Source organism: Talpa occidentalis, unplaced genomic scaffold (assembly GCF_014898055.3).
Source record: "Talpa occidentalis isolate TD23 unplaced genomic scaffold, MPIMG_talOcc4v2.1 talOcc4.9, whole genome shotgun sequence".
Classification (NCBI taxonomy): Eukaryota; Metazoa; Chordata; class Mammalia; order Eulipotyphla; family Talpidae; genus Talpa; species Talpa occidentalis.
Window position 1 is genome coordinate 76,644,266 of NW_023605305.1, and position 27,558 is coordinate 76,671,823.

Genomic DNA, 27,558 nt, shown 5'->3' on the forward strand with positions numbered 1-27,558 from the left:
GAGCAGCGAGCAAGTCAGGAGAGGTCTGCTGTGCCATGTGGGTTGCTCGAACTCATGCTGCAGAGGCTGCGGACAGCTTCACAGGCTGCGTCTCAACCCCTTGCACCACCAGGGAGCCCCTAAAACTCAACTTTTAACCAAACTTCTTTTGAACTGACTCAGAATGAATAAGAGGCAAAGTCTTCTCGAGTTTGCTCTTGGTCTCCTTTCTAGACACTGTTTTGGTCCTGGTATCTCCCCTCATACAACAAACCTTTGCCAATGATTGCTACATTGTGTCCCATGTGTGCTGGGTATTCAGCAATGAATAAACAACCAGACAGTCCTTCAAGCCTCAGTTGTATTCTCTGGGCACCTCTAGTTTTTTTGTCTATTAAATGGGGGTGTAGGGCTTCCCTGGTGGCACAAGGGTTTAGGCATAGCACTGTGAGGCTGTCTGCAGCTACTGCAGCATGAGTTTGATCCCCAGCCCACCAGGGAGCTGCCCACATGGCGCAGCAGACCTCTCCTGACTCTCCTGCTGCTTCCCTCAGCAGTGTATTTCCGTCAGTCTGCCTGTTCTGTTCCCCACTCTGTCTCTGGTGGGACCTCTCACCACTCCATACTGCTGGCCTGTGCCCCAGTTCTTGTATGGATAAATAAAATAAATCTTTAAAATAAATAAACAAATAAATGGGGGTGTATTAATAGCACAGATCCAAAAGGATTGTTGGTAGGGTGTTAATTTGAATGCTTAAAACAGGGCTCAGCATTGGTAAACTTTCAGGCATATTAACTATGTTTGCTATTTTTTATTAAAAAAAGAAAATAAGGGCCTCCCTGGTGGTGCAGGGGTTAAAATCTCACCACTATCAAGCTATTGCCAGCCACCGCAACATGAGTTCTGCTCCCCACTCTGTCTGTGGTGAATTCTGTCACTCCCTGCACCTATGGCCTGTACCCCAGTTCTTCTACACAAAAATAAAAGAAATAGTTAAAAAATAAAAATTTAAAAAGCTTGGGCTTTGTTTAAAAAAAGAAAATTAGTCCCTTAGGATTCTGTTATAGCTCTTCGATGAGATTGAGGTGGATGAACAGCACCTCAGGCTTCAATGCAAGAGCAGTGAATGAGTTCTCTGGCTTTTATCCAGATTTCTGTTTGCACATCTATTCCTGGGCCAATTTAAAAAAAAAATTAGTTTTATTTATTTATACATACAAGAACCAGGGAACAGGCCCGCAGTACAGGGGGTGAGAGGATTTACCAGAGACAGAGTGGGCAACAGAACAGCAGACTGACTGAAATACACTGCTGAGGGGAGCAGCAGGCGAGACAGGAGAGGTCTGCGGCGCCATGTGCATCAGCTCCCTGGCTGGGGATCAAACTCATGCTGCAGTGGCTGCCAGTAGCTTGATAGTGCTGAGACTTAACCCCTTGTGCCACCAGGGAGGCCCCTATTCCTGGGCCTATTGAGTATTGGACCTTCACTTGGAGTTTTGCCAAGCAAAGTTTTGAGCATTTCTTAGAGGTGTTCATAATTGGTATTTGACTTAGGCAATTGTTTTAGGCAGTTGGGATACTCCCCAGTTTGCTAGTTTATAAAAAGTATACTGATTAAGAATAGACATGTTCTCAGTTTTCTGAGAAATTATGCCTTATGACTAAACTTAGGTTATTCTTGAATTATTTATAAAGGACTCCAAGAACTAGGCTGTCTCTCTTTTCAAACCACAAGATCATGGGAGATGGGTGAGGTCAGTATGTGAGACAGTTAGTAACCCAGGAACTCTTCTCTGAGAGTTTGTTGTAAAGAGATCCCCTTGGAGGGCCTCCCTGGTGGCGCCAGGAGTTTGGGCAGCACTGAAGCTGTCCGCAGCCTCTGCAGCATGAGTTCGATCCCTGGCCGGCCAAGGAGCTACCCACATGGTGCAGCAGACCTCTCCTGTTTCGCCTGCTGCTCCCCTCAGCAGTGTATTTCAGTCCACCTGTTTTGTTCCCCACTCTGTTTCTGGTGACTCCTCTCACCTCTCCGCACCTCTGCCCTGTACCCCAGTTCTTGTATGCATAAATAAATAAATCTAAAAAAAAAAAAGAGAGAGAGAGAGAGAGCGATCCCCTTGGAATGAGAGGCACTGTATAAAAAAAAAATGTGCTGTTCTTATGGGCCTCCCTAGTGGTGTGGCAGGTTGAGGCAGTGCTGTGAAGCTGTCCACAGCCTCTGCAGCACGGGTTCGATTCCTGTCTGGGCAGGGAGATTCCCACATGGCGTGTCAGACCTCTCCTGTCGCACCTGCTGCTCCCCTCAGTAGTGTATTTTGGTCGTCTGCCTGTTCTGCTCCCCACTCTGTCACTGGTGACTCCTTTTACCCTCCTGCACCTCTGGCCTGTACCCCAGCTCTTGTATAAAAATAAATAAATCTTTTTAAAAAATGTGCTGCTCTTTGCCTTTTGTCCACCCAGCAGTCACCTACCTTCTAAAGGAAATGACATTTCCCACTCTCAGTTCCAGGGCATTTCTTTCTTTCTTTCTTCCTTTTTTTTTAAAAAAAGATTTATTTATTTACCTCCCTAGTGGTGCAGCGGGTTGAGCACAGCGCTGTGAAGCTGTCTGCAGCCTCTGCAGCAGAGCTCAATCCCCGGCCAGCCAGGGAGATACCCACATGGTGCAGCAGACCTCTCCTGTCTCATCCGCTACTCCCCTCAGCAGTGTATTTCAGTGGATCTGCCTGTTCTGTTCCCCGCTCTGTCTCTGGTGAATTCTCTCACCCTCCTGTGCCTCTGGCCTGTACCCCAGTTCTTGTATAAATAAATCTTTAAAAAAAATTTTAAAAATGGGCCTCCCCGGTGGCGCAGCGGTTGAGCACTGGGTTGCGAAGCTGCCCGCGGCCTCTGCGGCCCCGGTTCGATCCCTGGCTGCTCCCCGGCCACCAGAGGAGGGTCCCGCATGGCGCACAGACCTCTCCTGCCGCCCGCTGCTCCCCTCAGCAGTGTACTTCGGTCCTTCTGCCTGCTCTGCTCCCCGCTCTGGCTCTGGTGAATTCTCTCGCCCTCCCGCGCTTCTGACTGTACCCAGTGCTTGTATAAATAAATAAATAAATCTTAAAAAAAAAGAAAATTGAGTATTCTTGGTACTTGGAAACCTTTTAAAAAATTTTAAAAATGTTAAAAAAAAGATTTATTCATGCATACAAGAATGGGGGCACAGGCCAGAGGTGTGGGGTAGAGGGCGAGAGGATTCACCAGAGACAGATTGGGCAACAGAACAGGCAGACTGACTGAGGTACACTGCTGAGGAGAGCAGCGGGTGAGTCAGGAGAGGTCTGCTGCACCATGTGGACAGCTCCCTAATGTGGGCAGCTCCTCACCTGGGGATCGAACTCGTGTTGCAGTGTCTGTGGATAGCTTCACAGGTTGCGTCTTAACCCCTTGCACCACCAGGGAGGCGCATTTCTAAATGGTCTGAAGATAATTCCATCCTTGCCTGTGACTAGTCAGAAATGACCATGTGACACATTTGGAACCAGCAAGATCAAAAGAGAGATTAAACTTCGGTGCTTCCAGAAATGATCTACCTTATTTTTCTAGGAGAGGTTCTGAAGCAATGTCCTCTTTCAGTGTGTAAGTGAGTGGAAAGTGTGAAGCCCTGGGAGTGGCTATAGTCACACCATAAGAGCCTTAGGACTAAGCTCACTGAATGTCAGAGTGGGCCCACAGAAAGAATCTGGATCCTTGATAGTTCCAGGACCTTCTGCAGAAGTCAGCTCAGGAGACTGCCCCACCTCTGGACTTTCCATTAGGTGAACTAGCACATTTTCTTAATGTTTAAATTGGAAGATTTGTTTATTTATACATACAAGAACTGGGGTACAGGCCAGAGGTGCAGGGGTTGAGAGGATTCACCAGAGACTGAGTGGGGAGCAGAACAGGCAGATCTACTGAAATACACTGCTGAGGGCAGCAGCAGGCATGAGCATGACAGGAGAGGTCTGCCGCGCCATGTGGGTTAGCTCCCCAGCCAGGGTTAGAACTCATGCTGCAGTGGCTGGCAATAGCTTGATAGCACTGAGATTTTAACCCCTTTGCCACCAGGGAGGCCCTGTTTAAGTCAATTTGAATTGGGTTTCCTGTTAATTGTAGCCAAATACATCCCTAGTGCCAGAACACCCTACCATTGTTGTTACATCATCATGTTACTTGTTAAGACCTACAAAGAATACATACATTTATATACATGCCACGATTACAATCCTAAAAGTTACAATGAATTGGAATGAGACATGGACTTGCCTGTAGGAAGTCCCCCTCTTCTATGTGATTTATTTTACATGTTTTCTAAAGTGATCATGAGTGATGTATGTGGGGGGAAAATTCACAGGAAATAAAACTAGAAGATAAAATGGTTGCGAAGGCTTTGGAATCTTGGTTATTTTTTTTCCCTCCTCTCTATTTTCCAATTTTCTTATGTTTATTACTCTAGTCTTGTAATTTAAAAATATTTTAATACCTTCACTGAAACTTAAAGGAACAGGGAGTTTTTCTCCTATTTCTTTATCTCTAATGTACACAAAGGGAGGCTAATTTACACAGAACAGAAAATACCAAAAGTGAATCATTCCAGACTTGAAGGCATGCAGAGAAAGAGCAGTTGCTATGGTCACATCACTGCAGTATGACCCCAACATGTTGCATTAACCTGTTCCTTTTCAGAGCATTTCTGTTTTTAATTACACTTTTATTAGTGTGAGTCTTTGATTAATACTTGCCCTCTGCTAAGCAGGACTCATCAATATATTATACCCCAATACCTATCCTATGGTAAACATTCAATAAATAAAAATTGTTGACTCAGGAATGAATGTGAGAACAGAAACAGCTAGTCTCAGCAATGCTTTCTGGAGAAAGTATTTCCAGTTAAATGGGCAGACTAATCACGGGACTATAAACCATCATCTCTCACTCTGCTGGTTATGATCTTAGAATGACATGTTGAGAAGAAAAGCAAACCACGTCACCCATCAAATGAAAGAGTCTAGGACTGGACTGGAGTTTGGAATCCGTGTTTTTGTTTTTTTTTTTCATTTTGGAATCTGCATTTTTCTGACAAGTACCCCAGATGATTCTGAAGCAGGTAGTCTGGGGACCATACTTTGGGAAACATGCCTTAGAACAGCCTATTGGCGCCTCCAAGAGAACCATGCTGACATCACCGTGTCTATTTAATGTGAATCAGTCTTTATTTTGCACTTGTGTGGTGCATTAACAAATTCAACATACAAGATAGCATTACATATTGTAGGTTAGCGTTACAGCATTATGCAATTTCACACAATTCATGTTAGCTTTTTCATTTTTGTTTTAAATTTGACACATTTATTTTACTTTTGAGTTTCATTTTTACAAGAGAAGACACGAGGTAAAGAAAGACTACCACATTGGAGAAGGATCATGGTGAGGGCAATGTCACTGTCACGGCCATAATAAAAGCCTTCCAAGAAAAAGGATGCATGGTATTCCCTCTCCTGAGCAAGCCACCCCTGTCCACAGACAGTTCTATCTGTTTTCATATCTAGAGCACTGATCATAAAATGCATACATTGTGGCTTAACATTGAAGCCAGTTTGAATTGGGTTTCCTGTTAATTGTCGCCAAAAGCATCCCAAGTGCTAGGACACTTTTACCATCAATGTTGTTACATCATCATGGTACTTTTTAAGAAGATTACCTCGAAATGTGCTCCACTGAGAACTGAAAGAAGGGATAACTCATAAGGGGGCTTTTGTTTTTAAGAAAAACTCTTGTCTTGCCAAAGGAATCAAGAGCTCAGCAGAGAAGGACTGACTCTTGGAAAATTAGAAGTGACCATTCCCTAACCTACTCCTGACCATGAGTGCCTTGTGCAAAAGCCAGGATGTCACTCTCTTGTCTTTCAACTGACTCTCTGGGGGAGGCGTTCTCCCTCCACACTTCTCAGTTAGCTCTGGGAGGAACAAATGTGAAAGCCAAAGTCAGCTAAGAAACTTTGGGACAGCAAAGTCAAGGCCACGATGGATCAGGCCTGAGGTAGGAGGGAGGAACCTGGACTATCCACCTCTTTGCTTTTTTCTGAGAAAGACAGCAAGGCAGCTCCTAGGCTACCACACTACTGGCTCCTTCCCTGTCACTTCACCACCCACTGCTCAGTAGACCCAAAGAATGCAAGGAGTAAAGCTACAAGGAGTAGGGGAAAGAGAAATGAGGTGAGGCCATTTTCCCAGACTTATGTCAGGAGGAGCTACAGAGGCACACACAGCAGGGCAAAGACCAGACTATCTCCACCTGTTGCTTTGCATTGTTTCTGGGAAGGAAACAAAAGTGGGTTGCTCAGCGATTTCTGATCTTCAGACATTAAGGCGATGAAGAGGAACCATTTAATTTTTTTTCCTAATGGGGCTTCAGAATGCTCCTGTCAGATTTACATTAAACTATCTCAAAATGCATTTTTAGAAAACAAAAATTTTTTCATCTACGTATGATACAGTATTTACATTCCATGGAATACAGGCTAGAGACTGGTGGTGTAAACCCAACTGATGATGAGATAATGAATCAGATTATGGGAGTGGGGCTGACAGGGACAGAGAGCAGGCCATGTGCCTACTTAGAGCTGTTCCACATTGTCAAGAATCCAGGTTCAAAATGACAACAAAAGGGGTTGGGGGTAAACTGGTTTTAAATCCAAAGGAGTTAAGGGGACAGCAAAGGCAAGATGACTGACTACTCTCTCCATGGAGACTCAGCCTTTCAACTCTTCCCAGAAGCACATTAAATGTGAAGCTCTTATGTGGACCTTCACATCTCTGCTCACCGTTCAGGTCTTGGCTTCAAGCTGCTACTCAACTGACTGCCAGGCTGACAGAAATAGCTATTACCTATCAAAGTGGATTTGTTGATGAAGTCTCTGCCACTTGAAAAGTCAGCATTAGGGCTGGGGCAGGACTAGAGAGATGTGAATTCTAATCCCAGGGAGATGCTGGCTCTCTCTCAATCTTCACTGCCCACTGGCAGAAGGAAGGGTTGACCCCTACGGTTCCCCAGCCCTTCTTCCTTGTCAAGAGATTCTTTTGTTCTAAGAACTCAGCAGTCCTTTTGTTTCTCCCCTCCTTATCTTCATTCCTGCAAATAGTATTGGGATCAACTGGCTGCGTTCACTGGTATTATTCTACCTCTGACTTTGAAGTCTCCCAAGCTCTTTTTAGGTAAGTCATCTCATTTTGTAAACCTAAATTCTACCTAAGAAGCCTACGGTGTTCATCACAGTTAATCATAGGCTGCCCTTTTCCCCTTCACAGCAGGAGTGTGGACAACAAAAATGCCCCATTTCTCATCTGGCCTGCAAATCTACTATAAGAGTTCCACCTTTGTTTATTGGTTTATTACAGACTCTGGACCTTGAGCTCAGCCTGAGAGAGAGATGTAAGAGATAACAGGGAAAAAACATGGGGATGGTGAAAACATGAGATTTTACAAGAGCAAAATATTGTTCTGCAGAGGAGGGTACTGGAGTAACACTCCAGAGAAGCCCAATGAAAAGAGGCCAATTTCAGGTAATCAGCAAATACGATTCGGCACAAAACACAATTTTCATGAATTAAAATCTGTAACTGGATATTGGCAGTTAGGATAATTTTTTCAGTTTGTATTAGACATGCAAATATAAGGTTACATTGTTACATATAGACTTGTAGAGGTCTTTCCCTCTCTTTTTTTCCCCATTTAAAAAAACAAAAAAAAAGGATTTCTAGTGCCTTGCAAAGGAGAAAAAATCATCATCGCTAAGAACTGATTTGCAGTGTGGTCATGTGGGGTGTTCTTTGTGGGGCTTGTTTTGTAAGAAATTTTCTTCTACAACTAAAATGAGGTTTGAGTCCACTTCTGTCTGAGATCTCTCTCCCCGCCATGTCCCTCCCCAGCCTGGCCCCGGGGTTAAGGCGAGGAGCAGGAACACAGGATTAGTACTCGCTCAGGCTGTGCCACTTGGCCACAGGCTTGCGGGGGCTCTCGCAGACCTCTCTCCAGTGTTCGGCTCCACTGGCCGTCACACTGTGCGCCCCCAGGATCAGCCTCCCCACCACCTCGTTCTTGGTGGTGCGATCGAAGTCGATGACGAGGAACTCGATGCTGATGTCAGGCAGGAGGTCAGTGGGGATGTCATAGATGAAGGACTCATTGAAGACTGGGTTCAAAGTGCACTTCTTCACATGGGTTTTCTTCTTGGCAATGCGCTTTCTGCCGTAGTAGACGTTCACCTTGACATAAGGATCTGGGGCCCCCAGAGAGAGAAGAGAAAGAGAAACAGGCCTATGACACAGTCCTCTCCGACACAGTGGTGGATTTGGGTTGGATCGAGGGGATTGTGGTGTTCATGGCTTTGGTAGCCATGTGGTCTCCAGTACTGCACCGTACGGGCACCCTGACTTATGTGAGGCTACCTGGATGAAGGAGCAAGGAAACTGAGCAGGAATAGAACAGAACAGCTTCCTCAAGTAAGGTCTGAGGTCAAGTGAGCTGTCTGTGACACCAAGAAACATTTTCAAAGATGCAGGGACTAACAAGATGCCTGCAACCTTTTTCAGACGCATCATTTAGAGCTCAGGTGCCGTTCAGGACATTTTGGACTGTTAGGGGGAAATGATGTCCTGAGCTAATCCCATGCAGGCTTTGTGGACCCCACCCCCACTCCAGACTAAAGCCATCAAGACATTGGGAAAGACAAATCCCATCACCACCAAGGAGAAGGTGGCTGGGACCTGAGGGTGGAGTTGGGTAGCCAGGTTGAATATAAAAACCAAACACGTGGGCCTTGGGCTCTCTCTCTGGCTCGCGATCGCTCGCCTCCTGGCTTCACCGCTCCTGGCTGGCGGCCAACTCTGAGAGCGCCATTTTGGGATTCCTGATCGGCGGATCGGGTAGGACTCATTTAAAACTTTGTCTCCCACTTTTCTCCCTGAGCTGTACATTTCCTCATTTCCCCTTCCCTTGTAAATAAACCTTTTATTAACCTTTCGCATGTGCCTGCAGTAGAGCATTGATAAGTCCTTTTAAGCGCGCGGGTGAGGACCCACAGTCAGGCACCCCGTTTTGTATCAGGGTTGCTCTACAACAGGACCTCAAATGTAAAGACTCCATTTGCTCACCCAAAGCACTCCTCCACCAGGGAAATCTGTAGGAAATCTACATATTCATCAGGCAGAGAATTCAGACACAGGAATGAGTGAGAAGTGAGAAGGGCAATGCAAGGGATCCTGAAATGTGGGGGTGTGTCTGAGCCACAGGCATGGGGTGAGAGGGTTGTTCTTCAGATAGTCAGAAATAGGTTGAAGTAAATAGCTGCTACCTGAGAGACCGGTGATATCCATCTTCGGCAAGTGTCTGGCTTTGAGGACTACCACTGTCATTCTCTGTGCCACGGGCTGATAGGACAGAGACACCTGGAGCTCCCCTCTGCTAATGCACTTCTGTGGAGAAGAAACAGCAGATGAGTCTCCAGGCACAGAGAGCAGGGCGTGGCACAGAGTGTGTGCAGAGGAGAGGGAAGAAGGGCTGCAGGGAAGCAAGCACAGGAGTGAGGAGGCGACATGGGAGGTGTGCTTCCTGCAAAGACATTACTAGGACATTTAACAAGGAGGGATAAAGGGAAATGTCCTCCTTATAATCACGATACTAAATCAAAGCATTCAAAAAGTAAAAGCAAAATAAATCAAATTGTTCTCAAGGAGAGGCGGCGTTGCCTATGATTTCAGAGCACAGGCTGAAGCTAGACAGGCCCAGATTCAAATCCTCACTATTACTTCTTTTTTTTTTAACTTAAGTATGATTGACACACAGATTAGTTTCAGGAAGACACTCCCTGCTACTTCTTATCTGTGTGACCTTGGGCAAGTGACCAGACATCTCTGTACTTTAGTTTCTTCATCTATAACACCGAGATAAAAATAGTACCTACCTCATAGGATTATTAAGAGGATGAAGTAAGCCACCATTTCTAAAACGCGACAGTACCTGGCATTTAGTGGGTGAGATAGAAGTGCATTCTCCCCTATTCTCTCATTCTGGGGATGAAAAAGCTCTGAAGACTGTAGAGCAAGAGGTAGGAAACCTGGGTTTGAGTCTTAGCTTTGGGATTTTCACATGTCACCACCTGGTTTAGGGCAAGTCCTAGAACTTCCTGAAGCCTATTCCTCCATTTCACAAGAGAGGAACTGTCACACCTGCCCCCTGCATCTCTCCAGCCAAGTTGGCTTGTCCCCTACCACACCTCCCTCTCCACTATACCCACATCTTTGTTTCCCCATCTTTAATTTTATTCTAGGCTCTATTTTGAACTTGAAAAAAATCTCTAGTCCTCCAAGAACATTTTGAACAACTTAAAACTAACAGAGCTGATAGCACCTAAGGAACTTATCACGCAACAGAAGACACAGAGATACCAACAAAAATGTACTTGTCAGGGAAGTAAGACATCTGTGTAGGTACTGCTGGGAGATTCAGAGAAGGCTCTTCTAGCTGACATCTGGGCTGAGTTTATGGGGGTTGTGTAAGAGATGATGAGATGATGGGCAGAGAAGCTGGAGTGGCTGGCATGAGAACAGTGGGTCCTGAAAGGACACTGTGTCCAGTGACTGGTGAGAGGTGAGTGTGCTGAAGTTGGGGTACTTCGCAGGAGGGGTGGACCAGGAACCTGGAGAGGTAGAGGCACTCTAGTCACACAGCAAAGTCACAGCCCACAGGCAAGAGCAGTCCATATGCAGAGTGACAAAGTTAATGTGGCGGTTGTTAATATTTTATTAATAATGTTATTATTCTAGTGGAAGCTGGAGAATGAACTAAAGTGGAGAAAACCTAGTCAGGAAGCTCAGTTAAGAGACTGCTGAAACAGGCTGAGGAAGGAATGATGAGGCCCAGAACCAGAACTATGGCAGAGGAGATGGACATGGGGATGAGAGACGTCTCACGAGGACTTGTCAGGGCTTTCCAGGTTGGGGTGGCAAACTAGTGGGAATGTAAAGGACAAGGAAAAGCTTGGGGATAATTTCTTGTGTTTCTAGCTTAGAAAGTGGGGATGAGGCTGGGCTAAAGGGAAAAAAAAAGGGATTTTAAGACCTGATAAGTTGAATTAGGGACAAAATTATTCCCCCATTTCCTTGTCTTATTCCTTCTCTTCTTCATTGCTTCAAGAAATGTCACATATTCCAATAATTATTCTCAGATTGAGCAAAAATAGATTATAGTCACTACTAGCCTTACATACAGCACATACCCACCAAATGAATCATTGAAATCTCTGTGGCTTTAGGCTTTCTCCACTTTAGTTCATTCTCCAGCTGCCACTAGACTAATAACATTATTAATAAAATATTAACAACTGCCACATTAACTTTGTCACCTCTGTGCATATGGACCACTCTTGCCTGTGTGCTGTGACTTTGCTGTGTAACTAGAGCATCCCTACCTCTCCAGGTCCCTGGCCCACCCCTTCTGAGAGATACCCCAACTTCAGGCACACTCGTCTCTCACCAGTCTCTGGGCACAGTGCCCTTTAGAGACCCAGTACTCTTGCACCAGCCAGTCACAAATACAGGGAACTCTGCTTGTGACTAGGGCTGAAGAGATGGACAATGAGGAACCCTACTGCCAAGAATCTCACTGGCTAGGGCACTACTTGCTGGAGTATGTTCGGGGCAGGAAAGAACAACAGAAAATTAGATCATAAAGGGACAATCCATACAGTCTGTGCTTTGATTATAAGCCTAAAGTCATCTCGAGGAATGAAATATTTCACATGGTTTTAAAAATATCTTGAGCTTCTATTACGTGCCAGGAACACATGAAAATGTCTCCCATAAGGCATAGTACACAGTCAGTACATGACTAACTAAAATTTAAACTTAGCTTTTTTAGCTTCTAGAGTTGACATATAAAAAATACTGGGAGGGGGTTAAGTTGCAGCACTATGAAGCTATACGCAGCCACTGTAGCACCACATGCCACATGCCACATCAGTTTGATCCCCAGTCGCCCAGGGAGCTAGCCACATGGCACAGCCACCTCTCCAGTCTCGCCCACTGCTCCCCTCAGCAGTATATTTCAGTCAGTCTGCCTGTTCTGTTCCCTACTCTGTCTCTGGTGAATCCTCTCATCCCCCACACCTCTGGCCTGTACCCCAGTTCTTGTGTGCATAAATAAATCTTTAAAAAAATACTTAAAATTTTTTTCATATTTTTTTTTCCTGCTAGATTGAAGTTTGCACTTTGTACTTACCTATAACATACATAATATCAACTCTTGATTATAACCCTGAGAAGTACTCTCAGCCAGTTTAAAAGTACAGGCTGGATTCCCATGCCAGCTAATATACTTCTAGAATGCTTTCTTTTGACATAACTCAAAACATAATCAGAAAATTGAAACTCATTTTTATTATTAGCCACTGCCAAACAGCATCAGGAAAGTAATTCCTTATGAAAACCAAATGCTTCCCAAAATATTCAGAGCTGAGTTATTCAACACAGTTCTGTTAGTTAGCTACATGCATCAATTGCAACTATAATTCATTAAAATTAAATAGTTAAAAACTTAGTTCCTCAGTCATACTTGTACCTTAAATGCTCAAGGGTCACATAGGGCTGGAGCTGCCATACTGGACAGTTCAGAACATTTCCATCATCACAGAAAGTTCCAGTGAACAGCACTGATCTAGAAAGAACTTTTGGATTTTTTTGCCAACATTCCCTTCCATAAATAATGAAATGTTAACTAGAATTGACATCTATTTCTTGCGCCATCCTCAAACACTGGTTCTAAATACTAAATAAGCAATCTTTAAATAAACTTACACCTTACATGAAGAAGGATACAGAAAAGGTAAATTTGATTAAAAACAAAGTATCATTTGTAAAAATATTACTAATTACAAGATTACAATTTAGGCTTCCTGGTTTATTTGCTTAAAATTCTGTTTCCTAAATCATCTATTTTTTTAAAGATTTATTTATTTATTTATACAAGAGCTGGGGTACAGGTCAGATTCGTGGGAGGGTGAGAGGATTCACCAGAGACAGAGCGGGGAACAGAACAGGCAGACTGACAAAATACACTGCTGAGGGGAGCAGCAGGCACGACAGGAGAGGTCTGCCTCGTCATGAGGGCCCCTCGCCAGCCAGCCAGGATCGAACCAGTGCTGTAGAGGCTGCAGACAGCTTCACAGCACTGCGCTCAACCGCCTGCGCCACCAGGGGAGGCCCCAAGATTTATTTATTTATGCATATAAGACCTGGGTTACAGGCCAGAGGTGGGGGGGTGAGAGGATTCACCAGAGACAGAGTGGGGAACAGAACAGGCAGACTGACTGAAGTACACTGCTGAGGGGAGCAATGGACGAGACAGGAGAGGTCTGCTGTGCCATGTGGGTAGCTCCCTGGCAAGCCAGAGATCGAACTTGTGCTGCAGAAGCTGCTGATAGCTTCACAGTGCTGTGCTTAGCCCCTTGCACCATCAGGGAGCCCCTCCTAAATCATCTATTATAGCAAGATCTTCTTAATCTAAATCCTGGTGCTATTTCCCTAATTCTTTGGGAAAGCAGACACCTTTTGGTTACCCTTTGGAAAACTTTCTCCCCTAAAATCCCCCCTCAGGCAACTATTCTCTATCTGTTCCCCACCCCCTTACTTTTGGCCAAGTTACATGAACAGAATTTCCATTTCCACTCAGCTGCCCCTCTGTGAAGCCCAAGTCTGCAGCCACACCACCTGAATGTCATTCCACCATGCACTGAAGGCAAGAGTTCAACCTCCCTTCACTCCCCCTCCCCTTCTCTTCTACCCAATTCCTATTCCAAGTAGCATTGTCAAAGGCTCTTTCTCAAGGGCTCTTTGTCAAGAGCTGGGAGAGAGCGGTTTCCCAGCCCTTTGGCTGAGGGAGGCAAAGACCCTGTTGAGGGGCAAGCAAGCAGAAGAACAAGTGGGAGAAAGGGTTTTATCCATGCCTGACAGAGCTGGGAGGCTTTGCTCTCAGAGAGCAGGCTCCTTTCTACTTCAGTGGAAAAAAAGGAACAGGAGCTGTGGTCCTAAAGAAGACATCCAGATGAAGAAATACTCAGACGAGGGATAAGCCTACTTCCTGTCATTAACAGAGTCCCTTCCAGAGTGATTTGCTAGCCACACATCCTCAACAAACCTTTATTGGGGCCAGAAGTCTTAAATGTGACCTCTACATAAATCATGGGAAAACAAAAGAAACAAAAATCTAATGTTCAACCACATGTCCTTTTGTCTTTTCCCTAGTACATGTACACAGCAACTTTCTTTATAGTTTATTTCTTTATTGTTCCTGGAAAATGGACATTCCTTTTTCTTCTTTTCTTTTCAGTCCCTTTTGGCTAGACTGGGTTGACCTCTAAGGTCCCTTGTAATTCTGAGATTTTAAGAATCCTCTCTTTCCCATGACCATTGTCCCAGGTCATCAACAGCAGATCTGGCAGTGGAAAGACAGGAAATGGTCTGGAAAACAATGACCTGGAGAAATTAGGAGGAATCTAACAGCGCTCTATTATCTATTTCATAAATCATTTCTTTCCCACTGTCCCTTCTTTATCCCCCAGCCCTCTCTGCACTGCCTTCCTTCTCCTTGGATACCTAGAGCCTTGTGGCCCCACAAGCGAATGCAAATTCACTTTAATTTCTATCTGAATAAAATAAAAGGGGGAAAAAAAGCTGCTACTTAAACCAACAACAAAAGAGGAGGGAAAAAAAACAACCTAGTTCCAAAGTCGAACTCAAGAGATTTGGGGGATTATAGCATTTATACTGTGGGAAAAAATAAAACAGAACAGAGTTTATACTGTTGGGGCCTCCCTGGTGGAGCAAGGGGTTAAAAGTCAGCACTATGAAGCAGTTAGCAGCTACTGCAGCACCAGTTCGATCCTGGCCAGGGAGGTGACCCACATGGCACAGCAGACCATCCTATCTCACCTGCTGCTCCCCTCAGCAGTGTATTTCAGTCAATCTGCCTGTTCTGCTCCCCACTCTGTCTCTGGTGAATCTTCTCACCCTCCCCCACCTCTGGCCTGTACCCCAGTTCTTGTATGCATAAATAAATAAATCTTTAAAAAAAAAGTTTATACTGTGGTCTTCCATCACTAATCATTAAGGGTTAATTTTGGGTGTTTCTTATAGCCTTTTGTAAATTCACAAGAGCTGAGCGCTCTCACAAAGACCATTAGCTTTCATGATTTAGCCTAGGGGGAGACTAAGGCTCACAGTTAGATGGTAAAATGGACAGAATCAAAAATGACTACTAGGGGCCTCCCTGATGGCACAATGGGTTAAGATACAGCACTATGAAGTTATCTGAAGCCACTGCAACATGAGTTCAATCCCCAGCCAGGGAGGTGACCCACATGGCACAGCAGACCTCTCTTGACTTACCCGCTGCTGCCTGTTCTTTTTTTTTTTTTTTTTTATTCTATTTCTTTATGCATATAAGACCTGGGGTATAGGCCAGAGGTGTGTGTGTGGGGGGGAGGGGTGAGAGGATTCACCAGAGACAGAGTGGGGAACAGAACAGGCAGACTGTCTGAAATACACTGCTGAGGGGAGCAGTGGGTGAATCTGGGGAGGTCTGCTGCACCATGTGGGTAGCTCCCTGGCTGGGGATCGAACTCGTGCTTCGGTGGCTACAGATACCTTCGTAGGTTGCATCTTAACCCCTTGCCCCACAAGGGAGGCCCCAGTCTGCCTGTTCTGTTCCCCATTCTGTCTCTGGTGAATCCTCTCACCCCCTCTCCCCTGCACCTCTGGCCTGTACCCCAGCTCTTGTATGCATAAATAAATAAAAATTTGGAAAAAAAATGATGACTAGTCCTGGGCTTCTTCAACAGACTGCACTAATCTATGACAGGACAAGGGATGCATTTCTGGTGAAGGTCAGAAAATGCAGTTAGGGATGGGGGGCAGGGGTTGCCTGGAGAAATAAAACTTTCACCAGGAATCCATCCAGGATTCCTGGGAGGAAGATAATTTGGCCCCCATCTAATAAGGGAATGCCTTACATAGACTAGAAAAAGCTCTTTACAGATAGTGTGGAGTAGGCCAGAGCAGCTCTGCTATTTGCCAACAAAACTACTAGGAAAGTCAATCTGTTGGCTACAGAAGGGAGGCTATGGGGTGGACATAGCCTGCTAGGGAATCATCGAGATGCGTAAAGTAGGGAAATGACAGCCACAGTTCAGGATGGAACAGCTCTGCCTACAGGTGCTAGGTGGGGAAAACAGATTTAAGAAGGCGTGGGAGGCTTGGTGTGGGGCTACGAGGCTCTAGGTATCCTAAATGGGGCCTTTCCCAGGAGATGTGTTGCTCAGGATCTCAGCCTTAGCTTATCCCTCCTGAAGGGAGTTAATAAAGTGGAAAGAAACTTGGCTCTTGCCAAGAGCCCCTGGCAGTTTAGCAAATGCCATTGTCTGTGCTACTGGATTTGAGGCTGTTTTGTTCTCAGTCCAAATCATTCCCTTTCCTTGCCAGTCTCTTCCCAGCTACAGCTTGGCACAGAGCCATCCTCCACTCTTGGCCTTGCACTGTGAGTGCATGAGCTGTCTGGGCAAGGCTGGCTAGTTGGTGGCTTTACCAAGACTGGGGCTCCAGTGACTGTGTTGGCAAGGATCCCCTTGCAAGGAGAGCCTTGTGAAGGCTGGGCATGTGAGCACTTGGAGCTGATAGAAAGAGGAGGCAGGGCATGGGAAGGGGTTGGCAGAACCCTGAGGAAAAGAGATGGGGGAGCAGGGGAAGGAAGGGATGCAAGGGGATGAAGTAAGTCACTGCTGAAGTTTCTGTCCAGCCTTGTGACTCCAATCTCAGAGGGTACAAGAACCCATGTTGTCTTGGGCTCTAGGATGTCTCACTGTATCCTGGTACTGGGCCAGTGTTTATGCCCTAAATTCCTCTAATATTCTTCAAAATTCTTGGACTTCCCCGGCCACTATGAGGTGGAGATGTGCATGACAAGTGCCTGCCACCCAGCAGAGAAGCTAAGATGATCCCTCCAGGGGACCACTCCTGCCTCCCCTTCCATATCCCCCCAACCCAATGCAGTGACCTCCAATGGTCAAACCTTGTTCAAGGAGCTTGATGCACATTTAGCTCTGCTGCCCTGAAGCCTCTTCTGTCTAGTCCTGTGCCTCCCACCTCCCCCTCTAAGTCCAGTCCAGTTCCCCCTACTGGCAGGTGGAAAAATATCAAGATATGAGAATGGCACCTACAGGCAGGGCTCTTTCTGGGAGGTGGTCCCATGATTTTAGTGACCTCAATATCCTTTCTGAATGTTTTTTAAAGATTTATTTATTTTTGGGCCTCTCCGGTGGCTCAGTGGTTGAGCGCTGGGTTGCGAAGCTGCCCGCGGCCTCTGCGGCACCGGTTCGATCCCCGGCTGCTCCCCGGCCACCAGAGGAGGGTCCCACATGGCGCGCAGACCTCTCCTGCCGCCCGCTGTTCCCCTCAGCAGTGTACTTAGGTCCTTCTTCCTGCTCTGCTCCCGCTCTGGCTCTGGTGAATTCTCTCACTCTCCTGCACTTCTGACTGTACCCAGTGTACCGAAGTACACTGCTGAGGGGAGCAGCGGGCGGCAGGAGAGGTCTGCGCGCCATGTGGGACCCTCCTCCGGGGCCGGGGAGCAGCTGGGGATCGAACCGGTGCCGCAGAGGCCGCGGGCAGCTTTGCAACCCAGCGCTCAACCACTGCACCACCGGGGAGGCCCAAGATTTATTTATTTTTATACAAGAGCTGGGGTACAGGCCAGAGAGGAGCGGGAGGGTAAGAAGATTCACTAGTGACAGAGCGGGGAGCAGTACAGGCAGACGACCAAAATACACTGCTGAGAGGAGCAGCGGGCAAGACAGGAGAGGTCTACGGCGCCATGTGGGTATCTCCATGGCCGGCCGGGAATCGAACCCATGCTGTAGAGGCTGCGGACAGCTTTACAGCGCTGCGCTCAACCCGCTGCGCCACTGGGGAGGCCCAATTTTTTTTTAAAGATTTATTTATTTATGCAAGAACTGGGGTGCAAGCCAGAGGTGTGGGGGGTAAGAGGATTCACCAGAGACAGAGTGGGGAGCAGAACAGGCAGATCTACTGAAATACACTGCTAAGGAGAGCAGTGAGAGAAGCAGGAGAGGTCTGCTGCACCATGTGGGTAGCTCCCTGGCTGGCTGCAGTGGCTGGTGATAGTTTGACAGCGCTGTCTTTAACCCCTGTGCCATCAGGGAGGCCCTCCTTTTTGAATTTTTGATCCCTTTCTCCACTGATTCAAGTCTCCCTTGTCTTCTTCCACTTTGTCAAAACAAAGTGGAAACATTTCTAAAACCCACACATATCCCCCAGAAGTCAAACTTTATTAAAAACAGAAAAAAATTAATAACAATAATAATATAGTGGTTACAATGTATTGAAGGCTTACTGTGCATGAGGGGCTATGGATAGTCATCATCTTAATTCCTATATGAAACAGATTTGGAGTAGCTAAGCAATTTGCCTATGGTCACATAACTTGTGGAACTTGCACTGAAACTCAGGTTATACTTCAAAGTGCTTTTACCTGAAGAAAAGACTCAAATTTTATTTCAAAATCTGGGGGCTCAAATGGTGAGGCAACTCATTAACCACTTACATATATACTGAAAAAGGACTCAAACTCTAAGCTTAAAGTAACTTCCTTCACAGCACCTCCCACACTCACAAAAACGGTAACTGCCCTCTCCTCTCACTAAAGTAAAAGCTGCCCAAGGGCAGTAACATGCCAGGTGCATGATCTCATTTAATCCTCATAACCCTTAAGGAAGTAATATCAGTTCTGTGTTACAGAAGGAGAACCAGAAGCTTACAAGGGTTATATAACTCACCATGTAACAGCTGGAATGGGAAGCCGCGCTGTCAGAGTGGAACTACACAGTTATGGGGGAAATGAATCTACTGGTGAGGGTGGGGGATACATTTCTTGCACCCCTGAAATTACAACTCAAGAGCCAATGCAGGTGCGGCTGGGACAAGGCAGAATGGAGGACTCTCATCCTCCCTCCAGCGCAAACAGGGAGGGGAGGAGACTGCAGAGAAGGAAGTACCTGTAGCAAAGTCTGGGCCTGGTAAGGGGCTCAGATGGTGAAGCAACTCATTAAATGGCAGGGATGGAATGGTTATTAAGAGGTCTGTAAATGAGACCATTATACCCCCAGGCTTGGGAAGGTGAGGCTGAGGGGAAAATCACTGAACTACTTTCACAGCTACTCAGATGTGAGAAGTAAGTTCACTGGATTCCTCCACACATTATTTTGGAGAAATCAGCCCCCATGCCCCTAATGTGATGAGGGTCTAGGACTGTTGGGCAACTTGCTCCAAGCAAGCTGGATGCAGCTTCAGGATGACAATCACTAAATGAAATTTCCGAAGGTACCTGTCCCGCTCTCTTTGGGAAGTAGCTTCTTGGACAAGCCCTAACCTGCCAGGCTGGCCCTCTGTCTTACTGTCCCCGCTTTCTTTCCTTGGTAGCCAAGAACTTCCCTGTCATAGCCCGAGGCACCTATCCCATCTCCTCCCTGCTTCCATTTGTCCCCTCTCCAACACACTCTTCCTCCTTACCTGGATGTTCCTTTTGATGATGTCCCTGGTCAGCTGTACCTTGCCTGTGCTGGGGTCCACTCCAGCCAACGGCACCATGACCTCCCCAATGACGTCGTCTCGGGAGAAGCGGTCAAAGCTGAGGACGAGGAAGTGCAGCACCAGGTCCTGCAGTTGGCTGTATGGAATGCCATAGAAGGTGAAGGTCTCGTCAAACACAGGGTCCAGGGTCTTTCGCAGCACTCTGGTCTTCACCCGATGTCTCTTGTCGGGAAGGATGGTCATTTTGATATAGGGGTCAGAGCCCTGGGTCTGGTCATCCATCACCGGCAGCCCATGGGCTTCCTGGATTGTTACCACCAGGGCTTTCTTCGGGAAGTTGTAGTCCACTGAGAAGGTGAGGGATCCTAGCATGACATCCTCCTCTGGAGATGATGGAGAAGTGGTTTTGCTCTCCCCTGGGGTCAGGCTCGCCATGGGGCTCCTCAGTTCTTCCCCATAGTCCACTTTGATGGGTAATTGGTCAACACAAGATCCAGAGCTAGGTCCCCTGGGACCCTTGGCTTGGCCCAGCAAGCCAGCCTCTGCTGCGTCAACTAATAGATTCCCTCGTCCACCTTCCCTCCCGGGACAGTCTTTGTCTCTCCGCACTTTGATGATTTTCTTTTTGTTGCTAAGGGTCTCTGGGTATATGCTGATGCCTTTGAGCATGTGAATAAATTTGTACGGTGGGGTCTTGTGCTTCTTTTCTGCCTGCTGGTGGCAGCATGTCCACACAAAGACGGTCACTGAGACACACACCACTAGCACAGAGGCCCCTATGAGGCCAGCCACCACTGGTGACACATCTGAAGGTGAAAACCAGAGATATGTTAGGCAGATGGACCTCACCTCCTGCCCAGAGCTCCCCTGCAAAGGGTCTCTGCTGGAGTCACATGAATCTACAACCCAGCCTCCTAAGCAAAACCTGCTCATATACTGCTGGGCTTAAAGAAGCCCTCACCCATTCTCTTCAACCAATCTATGGTCTTCTGTTCCATCAAATCTGGATGAAACATTTATCTTCTCTGGAAAGATTTTCCTGAAGTGCCCCACCTTAGTCCCTGATCTTTTCTTGGACCTTCCTTAGCACTTGAGGGGTTGGTTTGCTCATAGATTTTGTTTTCACATAAAGGTACTCTGGAAATGGTATAAGAACCCCTTTATCTCTGGCCTCCCCTGGTGGCGCAGCGATTGAGCGCTGGGTTACGAAGCTGTCCGCAGCCTCTGCAGCGCCGGTTCGATCCCTGGCCGCTGGCAAGGGTCCCACATGGTACGCAGACCTCTCCTGCCGCCCACTGCTCCCCTCAGCAGTGTACGTCGTCAGTCTGCCTGTTCTGTTCCCCGCTCTTGCTCTGGTGAATTCTCTCACCCTCCCGTGCTTCTGACTGTACCCAGTGCTTGTATAAATAAATAACTAAATCTTAAAAAAAAAAAAAGAACCCCTTTATCTCAACTGTTACATGAAAGATATAAGCTGATGAGCCTGATTTCAGGGGACTATTCCACAGCATCCAGTAAGGGTGTGCACACTGTGGGTCTCTGTAACTGCCTGACTGAATTTGGGGTAGAGCAATGTGGGGGTGACTTTAGATGGTTTTGGTGTGGTGCTAAAAGAAGTTAGGTGAAAAAAAGAAGAACTCCGGGCCTAAGTACTTTAAAAATGTGTTCCATGCGTCCTTACAAGCGTTTTAAGTAGGAACAAATAGGGACTGGAAAATGTCAGATGTTTGCTCACATGTCACCTTCCTTTATTTATTTTTAAATTTATTTACTTATGTATACAAAAGCTGGGGTACAGGCCAGAGGTGGGGGTGTGTGAAAGGATTCACCAGAGACAGAATGGGAAACAGAACAGGCAGATTGACCAAAGTACACTGCTGAGGGGAGCAGCAGGCGAGTTGGGACTGGTCTGCTGTGCCATGTGGGTTGCTCCCTGGCTGGCCAGGAATCGAACTTGTGCTGCAGTGGCTGCAGATTGCTTCTAGGTTGCGTCTTAACCCTCGCACCACCAGGGAGGCCCTTTTTATTTTTTTTAAAGATTTATTTATGCATACAAGAACTGGGGTACAGACCAGAGGTGTGGGGGATAGTGAGAGGATTTACCAGAGGCAGAGTGGGGAGCACAACAGGTGGATCTACCAAAACACACTACTGAGGGGAGGGTGAGACAGGAGAGGTCTGCTGTGCCATGTGGGTAGCTCCTTGGCCAGGATCAAACTCGTGCTGCAGTGCCTGTGGATTGCTTCACAGGTTGCATCTTAACCCCTTGTACCACCACGGAGGCCCACATGTCACCTTCTTACTAAGGTGATGCTATTTAAAAGTTCAACTTTGGGCTTTCCTAGTGGTGCAGGGGTTAAAGTCTCAGTGCTATTAAGCTATTGCCAGCCACTGCAGCATGAGTTCGATTGCCAGCCAGGGAGCTAACCAACAGGGTACCGCAGATCTTTTCTGTCTCGCCTGCTGCTCCCCTCAGCCATGTAGCTATGTATTTTCAGTAATTCTGCCTGTTCTGTTCCCCACTCTGTCTCTGGTGAATCCTCTCACACCCACCTCCCCACAACTCTGGCCTACACCCCAGCTCTTGTATGCATAAATAAACAAATCTTGTGCCTTTCCTGGTGGCGCAGGCGGTTGAGCGCCACACTGTGAAGCTGTCCGCAGCCTATGCAGTGCAGGTTCGATCCTGGCCAGCCGGCGAGGGTCCCACATGGTGCAGCAGACCTCTCCTGTTGCGCCTGCTGCTCCCCTCAGCAGTGTATTTCGTCAGTCTGCCTGTTCTCTTCCCCGCTTTGTCTGGTGAATTCTTTCAACCTCCCTTGATTCTGGCCTGTACCCCGGTTCTTTTATAAATAAATAAATAAATCTTTAAAAAAAAACCCAAATCTTTAAAAAAAACTTTCATGAGGATAGGGATATTGTCTGTTTTGTTCATTGCCGTATCCCTAGTACTTAAAACATATAACAGGTACTTAATATATATTTGTTGAATCAACAAATATTTCACTGCTATTTCCCCAGGTCCTAGAATCATGTGATACACAATAAGTGTTCAAAGAATAAGTGAGTTATTAATTTCTTATTTTTTTGAGTTAATAAACTAAAAAGACAAGCTATCCACAGCCATTGCAGCACAAGTTCGATCCCTGGCCAGGGAGCTAACCCACATGGTGCAGCACACCTCTCCTATTTCTCCTGCTGCTCCTCTCACCAGTGTATTTCAGTCAGTCTGTCTGTTCTGCTTCCCACTCTGTCTCTGGTGACTCCTCTCACCCCCCACACCTCTGGCCTGTACCCCAGTTCTTGTATGCATAAATAAATAATTCTTAAAAAAAAAAAAAGATTCCCACTTTACAGCTGAGACTTGAATCTGCCCAGGGCCACACTGCAGCAAATGTCAGTGATGGGATTTAAACTGTGGTCTGGCTCATTCACTCGCCTCTGCAGTGAAAGGAGCTGCCGCCATCTCTGTGCACCAGCAGTGGAGAGTCATGTGGACCAGCTCTTGCTTCCTCATTAAGAGGGACAAGCAAACCTATAGCACTAAACCCAATAACCAAGGCCTGCAATTCCTTCTGTTAAGACTGGTTGATTCACTGCAAGATTTTGGGTGTGGAGCTGGCCAGCCACGGCAAAGGTGTAGTGGTAATCATGAAATGGAGATTCAGCCAGCACACAGACCTCCTGCATACAGACCACCATCAACAAGAACACACAGCCACCCTCGGCAGCAGCTGGCTCATGATCTACAAGAAGCACCTCCTGGATCTGTACATGGCGGCCATTCGCAGAGCCAGTGCCTATCCTGCGAGAGGCCTGGTGTGGTGAACAGGAAGAGGACCTGTCCCACCAAGAACACCTAAGTGCACCCTGCGCCACCCCCCAGCAATAAAGATGTCACTAGACTTTTCTCAACAACAATAAAGCACACATAAAAAAAAACTCAAAAAACCCTGGTCTGTCTGACACTAGAGTCTCTCTACATTATGGATAATTAGGATAGTAAAAGATTTAGACACTATTTCAAATGAGGAAGAACTGAAGGAACTGGAGCTGAGTGGTATCAGAATAATAACTTTCTTCCATTATTTAAGGCATTTTGATGGAAGAATGATTTAATTTTACTTTGGAGAGCAGGCCCAGTACCAGTTCCTACAGGCTATAGGAAGAAGATTTTGATTCAATAAAAAGAATCAAATTACTACTATTATTATCTCATACTGGTCCAAATTAGTTCATGAGCCAGTGCATCTCCAACTGAAAGCTTTAAAACAGACATTGTATCACCATTGGTCATGCAGAGTCTAACAGGAATTTCTTTAGTGGGGACTAAACTAAATGTCTCTAAAGTTCTTTCTACCTCAAACATTCCATGGTTATATGAAAGTTGGGACTAGGTAAGAGGAGAATGGGCTATATTTTAAAATAACATTATATAGATAAGGAATAAGACCACTAACACTATAATAGTGATTGTTTTTTATTACTATTTTTTTAGTGATTGTTTATTCTCAGAGTATTAAGTGAAGTAAGACCTGTCAGGGAAAAGTGTCACAAAATGGGGGCAGCCTTGGTGATAAGCTTCTTGTCAGGAGGCAGAAGAAACACCAATTTCATCACTGAATCCTTGTGTCTCTTGCATCAGTAAATATTTGCTTGAACAACTGATTAGATTCAATTGTAAATCAGAATGGACACAATCTGAAAAAGCGGCTTTGTACACCAATCAGAGACTTTCCTGAAATTTGCTTGCTAGTGATAAAAGAAACTCAACATTGGTTGTTTCTATGGGAAGAAGAAAGTGCCAAGACAGGTTCATTTTTGAGAGTGATTTGAAAGAAAGCTGAAGGTGCCCAGGTGGGGTGACATCTGGGTGATTCTTTTGGCTTCACCATACATTTGTTCTGTGATCTTGATGGACCCACTGCTGCTTACAGGGTCTCAACTTGTAGTGTCAGGAAATGGAAGTGGGGTGGGTAAAATAGAAGGATTCTCATGGTTCAGGAGGATAGAAGGAAACAAAAGAAATAGATGAGCCCATTTGTGGATTATCTTGAGTGCTCTCCTCCACTTTTGCCTTCCTTTCTTCTTCATTTTAGTATTTGTTAACTGTTGCCTCTTTCCATACATCCAAGGCATTGAACCAGAAAAATCTAAGATACTGAAACTCAGAGCCCTCTTCTTGCTTTAGGCAAACGCTTGGCGGGAAAAGAAAATTGGAACTAATGGCTAAAGTGAGCATTTTAAAGTAACTATACATTGCAGTGACCCATGCTACTCACTATTTTTATCCTCCAAGGTCAAGGATAATTGAGTGTTGGCTTGGTACATCTCCCAAGAGATATGGCACTTGACATGAAGTACACTATGAGACTTGCTAAGTTAGAAGTGAGACCCTCTGTGCAGGTTGAAAGACCTACAGGACACACCTGGGCTTTCCCAGCCTCTGATCAGACCTGCCACTGCCACACCCTTGTCTAAAATAACCTTTTTCTGCCAAGCAGGCCAGTGCAATACAGTGAAATGAGTGTGAACTTTGGCTTCAAATGGACATGGTTTTAAATCTTGGCACTACCCTCACTTGCTTGACTTTAGCCAAGTTATTTTATCTCCCTGAGCCTCAGTTTCATCATCTGGCATATACATATATTTAATATATATAAAATATATATACCCTAATGCCTACACCACAGGATGTTAGTAAGTACTAAACAAAACGTAGTATGTAAAGGGCCAACAAAATTTCTTTTCTCTTTCCACTAATATTCCTGCTACACCGTACTCCACACCATCTACTTTTCCAAGGAATTTGGAGCTGCAGTTAGGGAAAAGAATGTTGGAAAGAAGGCATGAAAAGAAAAAGAAAGGGCAAGAAGAAAACCATGGGGTGCTCCCATGATCACAAAGAAACTTCCATTTTGGAAATATAGGTAAAGAAAAGAGAGGCAGAAGGTGAGGTGGAAGGAGAAATACAATCAAGGAACAGCCTAGGAAAGTCAGTGGGAACAAGTAGTTAAAGAGTATGAAGATGTTAAACTTTTCCCTGACTTGCTTTCTCCTTGATATTGAAGGACATTGGGTTCCGTCATTTCCATAAGCCTCTTACTCCAGAATGAGAAAAACCATTTCATAGCTGGATCATGGCCCCACCCTAAATAGTGGAATCTGCATGTTCAAAACTTCTGCATTGTCTGAGGGATAGAATCTCTTAAGGGATATGATGGAACCCTAGGCTGACAGCAATACTCACTGACTTCTCCTAACTTGAATTACAGGAGAGATAAGCAAGGCAATACTTTTTTGGGGGGGACCAGGAAAGCACAGCACAGGAAGTTTGCTACCTCAGGACATTCTGGAGAAATCCCCAAAGAGGAAAAAACAGGCTTATCAAGCTTTTCTTTCCCATCTTCTTCCCTATTTTTCACTACCCTCTGCTCTAGAGAGTGTAACTGATCTTGGAGACCATAATGCTGTGTCGGGGACCAGCAGCTCCGAGGTGACGTAATGCTTTCTCTGGTACACAAAGCAGCCTCCCCCGGGCTCGGCCTCTTTCGCCCCTCCCCCTCTGGCCTGGAACAGGCCCCGCCAGCACCAGCGCGGGTTAGTTACCCATTTTGAAAAATCAGCCCAGGGAAACAGGGAACAAAGGCCCGGGAAGGAGAGCCTAGGCGCTGCCAGGAGGCCCAGAAATAGACATCACGTCATTCCCCAGCCCAGCAGAGCCAAGCGCCATTTGGTAGCATCGGAGGAACCCCACCATTACGATGCAGAATAGAATTTGCTGGGCTCACGTTTCCTTCCAGCCACTGCATCCAGCTGACCAGCTTAAGGAGTGGTTTCCTTTTCGTTCCCCACCCCCGCACCCTCTTTCCCCAGAGGCCGCTGCCTCCCCTGGCAGCCAGCCACACATCCCACAGTTTCAAAGCTGCCATCTTGATGCCCCATCCCCCTTGCCACCTCCCTCCCCCGCAGCCCTGAGTAGTGGGAGGGGGAGGAAGGGCACCGCCCTGCGTGCCCCAAGGGGGAGGGCTCGGCCTACCTCACCTCTCTATCCCCAGAAGGAGGGGTTCGCGATAGCTGCAAACTCGCTGTTTCTCACCTCCAGCAGTGCTGACAGTGCACCATACAAGGTTTTAGCATCCTGGAGCTCCCCACCCTCGCTGTGGCTCTGGCCTTGCTAGCCTCTGCAGCTCATAGCTCAAGTTCAGGCCCTCTCCACTTCCACTGCCTGCTGCCCACCACCACAGGCCCACATCCCAGGCCCGTTTTAGACAGGCTCTTGAAGGCCCTGGGCAGGGCTTCACTTCCTGCCCAGCCACTGGGCTCCCTTAACTTTAAAACGGTTTCAGCTACCCGAGGCTTAGTTTGCTTGAAACTACTTACCAAAGCTAGGTCGGATATTGGTGATCTCAGCCATGTCGTAATCAAAAGCTTATTGCTATAAATGCTTTTGCAATGGTCAGCCAACTCTGGGAACCCCTGATCAGTACCCAGACCTCCGCTGGTAAAGCGCTAGGTCAGGCCTGGGAGAAGGTATCTGGTGGATGCCTCCTGCGACGGTCTGGCCGCTGATTGCCAGCTGCGGTCTCCTCTTAAGATGCTCCTGGGATGCTCTGAGCTAAGGATGCAGGTGCAGCCAGACTGGTCCTGATGCGAGGTAGGCTCCGCCTTCCACCGAACGGCTCTCGTCAGAAGACTCCGCCTCTATCCGAAAAGTTCCGGAAGGCGGGCCCCGCCCCTTTCCGGAAGCTCTCCGGAGGTGACCCCTCCTGCCATCGAGACTTCCTGAGAATGAGGCCCCGCCCACTGACCGACTTGTCAGTGGTGAAAACCCGGAGGCCTGAGTAGGAAAGTGTTGGTACATTATCTTATGAGAGCTTATAGATCTTGTGATTCCGGTTT

General features: G+C 46.5%; 1 protein-coding gene across 2 annotated transcripts; it reads right to left on the reverse strand.

The window, feature by feature from the left end:
- Window positions 1-5,200: 5,200 nt before the first annotated feature.
- SYT11 (synaptotagmin 11) lies at window positions 5,201-27,378 on the reverse strand. Of its 2 annotated transcripts, none has more exons than XM_037500032.2 (4): window positions 27,040-27,378; window positions 19,636-20,462; window positions 9,354-9,474; window positions 5,201-8,279 (listed from the first exon to the last, which is right to left on the reverse strand). In XM_037500032.2, exons 1-4 carry the CDS (start codon window positions 27,071-27,073, stop codon window positions 7,969-7,971), a joined length of 1,293 nt encoding a protein of 430 aa, XP_037355929.1. In that variant the 5' UTR covers window positions 27,074-27,378; the 3' UTR covers window positions 5,201-7,968. The 2 variants fall into 2 exon arrangements, with proteins under 2 accessions (XP_037355929.1, XP_037355928.1); XM_037500031.2 differs by having other exon boundaries at window positions 9,351-9,474.
- Between the last annotated feature and the right edge of the window lie 180 nt (window positions 27,379-27,558).

What these genes read in the sequence shown, in the direction of transcription:
- SYT11 (XM_037500031.2), bottom strand. Translation starts at nt 27,073, where the DNA reads ATGGCTGAGATCACCAATATCCGACCTAGCTTTG. An exon ending in CAATATCCGACCTAGCTTTG is followed by an intron (nt 20,463 to 27,039) that starts GTAAGTAGTTTC and finishes TTTCACCTTCAG; the next exon opens with ATGTGTCACCAGTGGTGGCT. An exon ending in TCATCAAAAGGAACATCCAG is followed by an intron (nt 9,475 to 19,635) that starts GTAAGGAGGAAG and finishes TCTTCTCCACAG; the next exon opens with AAGTGCATTAGCAGAGGGGA.